This window comes from Nematostella vectensis, chromosome 1, assembly GCF_932526225.1.
Source record: "Nematostella vectensis chromosome 1, jaNemVect1.1, whole genome shotgun sequence".
Taxonomy (NCBI): domain Eukaryota; kingdom Metazoa; phylum Cnidaria; class Anthozoa; order Actiniaria; family Edwardsiidae; genus Nematostella; species Nematostella vectensis.
Genome location: NC_064034.1, coordinates 12895534 through 12902891, shown reverse-complemented (window position 1 = coordinate 12902891; position 7358 = coordinate 12895534). Strand labels below are relative to the sequence as shown.

Here is a 7358-nt window from a genome sequence, read left to right as displayed (position 1 = left end):
TTAGGAATGATAGTAAATAAATGTCAACATTAACAAATAATTATCATTGCAATTTCTTTGAGATTTCGCCAAATTGTAAGAATATTTTGAAGGAGACTGTCAATTAGATTCCCGAGTATGCAAATCCTGCTCCTGTACTCCATTTGTAGAGTTTGGACTCAATCGACGGTAAAACGTCTTTCAAGTACAAGTAAAAGTGGAGAGGAGATTTTGTGTACTCCTCCCCGAGTATTTGGGATGGAAGCACACCAAGGCAATGTAGGCTCGATACCGGCTGTATACCAGTAACAAAAATGGTTAAAAATTGTCGAAAATATTGGGGGAGGGGCACAGCCACGCCCCTTCTGGTCATTTCCTCATAGTTGTTGAAAATATTGGGGGGGGGAAGGGGGGCACATGCCCCCGATGCCCTGCTACGGCCCTGATTGGATAAAAGAGTTCCCAGCGTGAATGGTCCTGATTGGATAAAAGAGTTCCCAGCGTGAAATGTCAACACTTGTCATGCGATTGGAACCCAGAACACAGTTTTGCCTATTTATAGTATTCGTACATTTGTGTGTGTATTTAGCCAAATAGCTGCAACGGTGAGTGAAACCGACGGTAACTAAAATAAATTACTTTGAAATACTGTGATTCATTTCATGTATAAGGTACACTTTAGTGCTTTATTTAGTTCTATTTCACAAACAACACCGACTTCGGTAATATAATTTATTTAAATATTGATATAATTTTGAGGTACTGCCGCACTATGGAAGATGAAATACACCAGACTCGTACCCAGTCGCTGATCAATAAAAGAAATAGCTTCTGGAAGGAAAAAGAGGGTGGTTAGCGTCTGGGTACGAGTTTGGTATTACACGGTGTCATGAAGACTCTCTGCAGTCACCGAAGTCATCTTGGTAAATCAAATGTTTTGCAAAGTCAGTTGACCAGTTAGAGATTTAAATCAGTCAATTCAAATGTCGCAATGTTTTGTGTATTCTTTTCACGTCTCCATGTCTTGTACCCAGGGTGTTTTTACGTCGCCATGTTTTGTACCCTCAAGGACAGGGTGTTTTTACGTCGCCATGTCTTGTATCCGTGTCATTAGCTCCTCGTTGAGGAAGTCTTCTTGCTGAACTGATCCGCTGGCAGCGGCAATGTCGGCCATGATGGCAGCGTCCCATGCAAAGTTCACTACCGCTGCAGGAACCTAGTGCATAAAGAAGTTTATATTATAAAGAAACTCAGGAACCTCGCAAGAACAAGCAATTTGATTGGTTGAGAAACTCGGGATAAAATGCAATATACAGCTCCTAGGAGGTGGATATTTTTCTGCACCGCGACTCAAGCAAAATGACGGGTGTAACAGCCGATTTGCAAGTGTTTCCGAAAAGAAAATTGCTCTAAAGCTCGAGCCTTCGGCGCGCGGTAAATATTTCGCCAGTATCAACCTCAATGGAAGTGGTAGAATTGTGAAATATTTGGAAGAATTGTAATAAAAGAGTAGAGTTCAAACACTAAAAGAAAGAAAGAGAGTAGCACAAACTAATCCAATTAATGTTTAAACGATAATAAATGACATTGTTTCTTGCTATGTAGTTTTAATAGCTTTCTTTGTAACTATCATCAAAATGATGATTACTTACCAGCCCAAGTTCGCTGAAAGTCGCCTCCTCGTTCGTAAGTTGCCCTGTCGGCTCTGAGAGAACGAAAGGGAGCCAGTCGGACTTCAATGACTGACTAACAAACTCTCTCAAGTCCTTTAGCTTTTCTCGCGAGTAAAATGTCCCTGAAAATATCATAGATTGAATATGTTACTTGTCAAAGTGGGTAACAAAATAATTATTATGATTATCGTTGAATTAAATAATGTTCATAGTGATTTAGTAACTTTATCTGAACATTATAGTAACAATATAAAAAATAAATTACTATCAGTAATCAGGGAACCGAACCCTGATAAGGATGATGTGGTATAACTAGAAAGACTACAGAAAAGCAGTAGGAAAACTAGATGGTTTGCGTAGGCGTGGTGTAAACAAGTTACAAATCAGCACAACGTTGAAACAAAGTAGTTGCGCTGACGTTTTTCGCCGGAGCTGTTTTGCTACTTTTTCAACCTTGTGTTGATTTATGGCTTACCAGATAAAGATTATTCGATATTTCTTCATGGTATATAAGAGTTGTATGAGTGGATATATCTTTGTAATTCTACCTTGCAGAACAATTCCATCAGGGAACCGAACCCTGATAAGAGTGAATCGATATGTCTTCGTTGGTTTCTTGTCGGCCTCTCTCATCGCCTTTGTCCTTAGTTGAGCGTTCTTTTCTCGCTCCTCCAATCTGTTATACGATAAATTACAAGGTTCGGTTACTCTTGTGGATGTAGTTATTTTCTCCCTCCCCTAATCTGTTATACATTAAATTACAAGGTTCCGTAACTCTTGTGGATTTAGGGGGGGGGGGGGGGCGTTATTTTCTCGTTCCTCCAATCAGTTATACGATAAATTACAAAGTTCCGTAACTCTTGTGTCTTGTAGATGTAGGGGGGGGGGGGGGGGGGGCGTTCTTTTCTTGCTCCTCTAATCTGTTATACGATAAATTACAAGGTTCCGTAAATCTTGTGTCTTGTGGATGTAGGGGGGGGGGGGGGGGGGTGTTATTTTCTCGCTCCTCCAATCCGTTATACGTTAAATTACAAGGTTCCATAATTCTTGTGGATTTAGGGGGTGTTATTTTCTCGCTCCTCCAATCAGTTATACGATAAATTACAAGGTTCCGTAACTCTTGTGGATGTAGGGGGGGGGGGGGGGAGGGGGTTGCAGTCATAGAATAGAAATGACCAACTTTTTGGGTGCGAAGGGGAGAAGGGCACCCTATGCACCCCCCTTGGTACGTGTCTATAGGTTGATAATGCAGGTTAATGACCTTACTGTATTGCTAGTTAAAAGAACAGGACTTCTGAGACCTAATTCAGCCTAACAGATTATTTCATGATCACCATCTACAGCGGCAACAAATTTCAAATAGCAGTTTATACTTTTGAGCCATTGTGGCACTAAACTGAAGAAAAAGAAGTATTGTACATTCCCATTTTAAATTTTAAGATACATACTTCATTTGATATTCCCGCTTCACTTCCTCTGATGATAAGCTAAAGAACTCTTCGGGAAGTTCAAACTTCATTGCCTGAGATGATGGCTTGTAGACTGTGGCACGTCGATCCAATTTCATTTGTAATGGCTCAACAGATATTAATATTCCTTTGTACAAATCTAGTGTTTCAGTGTCCTTGCTTTTGTCTTCAGAGAGAACATAGAATTGTTCTTGTTTATCTGAATAATAAAGAAAACATTAAAAATAATTCAACTGTCAAGAATTTAGGCAATTATATTTTTCCAAATTGTTATTAGGTGTCAATTTTTTTTGCAGATTTAAGGCTATGTGCATAGATAACTTAATATCATATTAAACATGTTAATTCAAAATTTCACATGACATTCAGGTAAAAATATTTCGGATTGGCCAAAGTCAGCATTTTTTAAACAATACTTCAAATCAGCTACTATTGTACCTTCTACTGGAATTGTTGAAGACTCAAATCCACAAGCAACTAGAAACTCCACAGCGCCTTTTATTGTAAGAACCTTTTCCTAAAGAAAAAATCATTGAACATAAATTACTCAGAGTAAAGTCAAAATAAACTATAAATTTAAGACACGTCACCTGGAATATCCTATTGCTTTGCTTGATCTTTCTGAATTTTTCGTCACCAGGATTCTTGCAAATGTTATCTATGTACCTGAGGAAAAACATGATTATGTACTTAAGCCAACCCTACATAGGACTCTGACAAATACAATCTGGTTTCATGCACAAGTTCTCTGATGCGCAATTTCTAAAACAGAATTTTAAGACAACTTGTAATAGCCCTGTAGACTGTACTTGTTCTACAAGTTCATGCAGATGCCATCGCTTGTTTATTATTTTTTAGTACCCCACATGGCACCTGTTTCTGTTTGTTCTTATCCCTTTGGGTGACTTACTATTTTTTTGTTGTTCTCAATTTGTATATTATGATATATCAATTTTACAACATAAAGTTGTTAAACATACTGTAGTATAAACAGGCAAATGAGCAGTTATTCAACAGACGTTACATTTGGAACACATTTTTCAATTTTCATCTTGTAATATCTTCATTGCATTTAAGTGTTTGAATTATACTTGTGTTTTTTTAGTTAAGGCTAATTTTCTGTGGATGCTGGGCTGTTCTTATTTTTGGGACAATTTAAGGCTAAATATTTTATGTTCTTAACAATGTTAAGTGTATATAAGGATATAATACCCAATGAAATATTAGGAAGAGAATTACACTTACTGTATAATCAATAGCAATAATAAGGTTGTTACTATGAGCACAATTTGATTCTACATTTTAGAACGTATCAGGACTAAAAAAGATTTTTTTTCTGCTATCTGAGCCTCGCTAAGTTCTTAGCATGTTCTTAAAATTTGATTAAATCTCAGGCTGGACATTCTTATAAAAAAGTTCTTATAAAAAAAAGAGTGTATTAACCTTAGATGCCCATGTTGAAAAAATAAGTAAAAAACCTATATTTTCTGATTTTAAAATTGTATTTTTGTTAGCATTACAAACGTTACATCAGAAAAACAGCTTTTGTTAAAAACTTTTTTTTATATTGAAAACTCTGTGATTCTAAAATCATGGGGAAAATATCTTTCTAATAAATCTTATGTTAGATGTTACAGTAGATGTTTTCTATGTTAGGTTGACTTTCGAGAATGCACCCATAATTCTTAAACAATAAAGGAAAACGTTCTGTTACAGACGTTATGTTTTGTCACAGACGTTAAAATGTGTGAAAACGTAAATCTGTCATTAACTTTTTTTATAATATTATTGCATTTATATATCTTTTGACAACTTTCTCTTTTAGCTACTGGTAAATTTCCCTATATATCAGGCTTTTAAGAATGTTTTTATCCTTTTTTGATTTTATTATAAATTTTCAGCTTAAATTATCAATATTTTTTCTAATTACAGATTTTTTTGCATAGTTATCTCTTGAAGAAGTTAATCACTTATTTTTGTTTTTACATCTCACAACCAGTCTCATAAGATTAACATTTTATTTCATTTTAACATCCTAAAAAAAACGATCTAAATTCTGCTTTTTGTACAAATAATACCTTGTTTTGTAAGTAATCACATGTGTCTGTAACAAAACTAAGACCCCCAAATTAAATTTATTTTCTATGTGTATTTTTTTCTGTGTGATTTTTGAAATATCCATTTTTTTGTTTTTCATGTGAAATTGCTTATATATAAATATATATTATACACACCTGCACAGGATATCCACGCAAGCTTTGACTCTCTCTTTGTCTCTGTTGAGCGTCTGAATCATTTGAGCAGCTGAGCTGTGGGGATCTTCAGTATATTTCTGTAGTATCAAGCAAAAACAAGTAATCTTTTGAGTGTGTTGAATTAATAGCAGAAACCATATTATCTAAGACAACTAAATGCAAACGTTACTAGAGACTGGAAGACAAAGCAAAAAATCACTCTTCAACACATGTTTCTCTGTAATATCATGGTAATATGAACAGTTAATTGCATACATTTTCCAGGCACTCTATAAGGTGGACATCTCTGTCTTTGTACAAGAATGGCGATGCACAAAGTGGACAACACAGAAAGATTCCCTCTACAGACAAAAGAGAGGAGTCTTCCTTGTCAGCTGGAGGCTGCTGTGGAAAAACCAACACCATTGTACAACAGCTCAATCTTATGAAAAGGAAAAACTACATTGTCTTACGAAAAAAAAAACGTTAAAGAGATGATTTTCTATTTTAATCATTTGAAGAATGTTTAAGAGACAAAAAAGGGTAATTAGCCCCCTAAATCCCACTATCTTGAAATCCCACAATACCATATTACTGGTAACACTTCCAAGTCTTGAAGAAGTTGTTGCTTGTTGCTTGCCTAGCTCTTGTCTCGCTATACAACAAAATAAACAAATCATTATCATTGCCACTAATATTTTTTCTTTAAATTCAGAACAATACAGTATAACTCAATATAATGATCTTCACAGCAATAAAGGTAAACATAACATACTAGCAAGTAATAGCAAGTAATCAGGCCCCACCTCAAATAAGATGTTTATACTTCATCATATAATTTACATCTTAAGCTATTTTTGTGAGGGAACAGCTCCATCACCAGCCAGTGGCATACAGCATAGGGAGAACTACGGGTGGGATAGGTGGGCTATGCCTCCCCTTATTTTCAGAAATTTTGATTAAAATAATAGATGAAGAAGCAAAAGGAGATCCATAAAAGCCCCCATCCCCTTGTTGGGATTCCTGTATCCACCCCTGTACAGTATATGCAGTTCCTGCCCCTACTCATACTGTACATTTCAGGAGGGATTGACAGAGGGATGAAATTAATTGCAGGACTATTTAGCATATTGCAAAAACAAATAAAGTCCCTTTTCCTGATTGACTACCTTCTGCCTGGAGTTTCTTAAAATCTATAGCTGTAGCTGGCTCAGAAGAAGCACCATCCGGTCTAGACACCGCGCTGTTTTTCCAAGTTGCTTTGGCTGACTGTGGTTTCTTAGAGGCAGCTTTCTCGTGTTGAGCAAACCTTTCAAGAGCGGCTTGCCCCGCCCTCTGCGCACTTGGTGCTGGGGGTTCCCTACTCACAGGACCTGATGGCTCATGGGAAGTGGAAGGTCTGTCTTCTTTGCTTTCTGCTAACGTGTGGCCATCCCCAGCCTTGCGGAATTTGATTTCTAGCTTAGCTTTTTCAAAAAGCTTCTTCATGTTATCTTAATTCCAAGGTCTTTATCCAAATATTTTAACTCTGATGGGCTACTCGATCGGTGCTTGCTAAGACGTATAAGAAAATAACAAGCTGTTTAGGTGTGAATTTATATTAGTTTAAAATATGAGAAAGAATTAACTACATAATTGCACTGAAATCATTTTACGTTACTACCCCGACCTATCTAACGGGTTTAAGGGAAAACAAAATTAAATTTGGAAGCCGGAGCAGTAAAAAAATGTCGCGTTTTGCTTTTGGACAAGATATGCAATTCAAGCAGTTTTTCCCTCTAGTTTTCGCTCACTCTGGATTTACAAAATACCCAGCTGATCAACATTTCCGCACACAAATTTCTATACTCACAGGTCATCGATCAAAATTCCTTGGATAATGAGAGAAGCTGGATTAAAGATGGGAATTTCTACGAAATCTACATGACATTTTTGTGTTTGACTGTTTTGAAAATGCAGAATGGAAAGGAGAAGGACTAGGAACTGGTAAAATGAGCCCGCAG

General features: G+C 36.5%; 1 protein-coding gene across 2 annotated transcripts; it reads right to left on the bottom strand.

Annotated features, from left to right (window-relative positions):
- Nucleotides 1-637: 637 nt before the first annotated feature.
- On the bottom strand, nucleotides 638-7351 carry LOC116620084 (UBX domain-containing protein 6-like). Of its 2 annotated transcripts, none has more exons than XM_048730821.1 (11): nucleotides 7208-7351; nucleotides 6525-6909; nucleotides 5943-6010; nucleotides 5632-5760; nucleotides 5356-5453; nucleotides 3712-3787; nucleotides 3560-3638; nucleotides 3101-3320; nucleotides 2201-2328; nucleotides 1632-1774; nucleotides 638-1195 (listed from the first exon to the last, which is right to left on the bottom strand). In XM_048730821.1, exons 2-11 carry the CDS (start codon nucleotides 6841-6843, stop codon nucleotides 1061-1063), a joined length of 1395 nt encoding a protein of 464 aa, XP_048586778.1. In that variant the 5' UTR covers nucleotides 6844-6909; nucleotides 7208-7351; the 3' UTR covers nucleotides 638-1060. The 2 variants fall into 2 exon arrangements, with proteins under 2 accessions (XP_048586778.1, XP_048586779.1); XM_048730822.1 differs by having other exon boundaries at nucleotides 5632-5757.
- Nucleotides 7352-7358: the final 7 nt, after the last annotated feature.

Coding starts and splice junctions, on each gene's coding strand:
- LOC116620084 (XM_048730821.1), bottom strand. CDS start 6,843: ATGAAGAAGCTTTTTGAAAAAGCTAAGCTAGAAATCAAATTCCGCAAG. Junction 3,788..5,355: donor TGCGTGGATATCCTGTGCAG/GTGTGTATAATA, acceptor GTTTTTCCTCAG/GTACATAGATAACATTTGCA. Junction 3,639..3,711: donor AAAGCAATAGGATATTCCAG/GTGACGTGTCTT, acceptor TTTTTTCTTTAG/GAAAAGGTTCTTACAATAAA.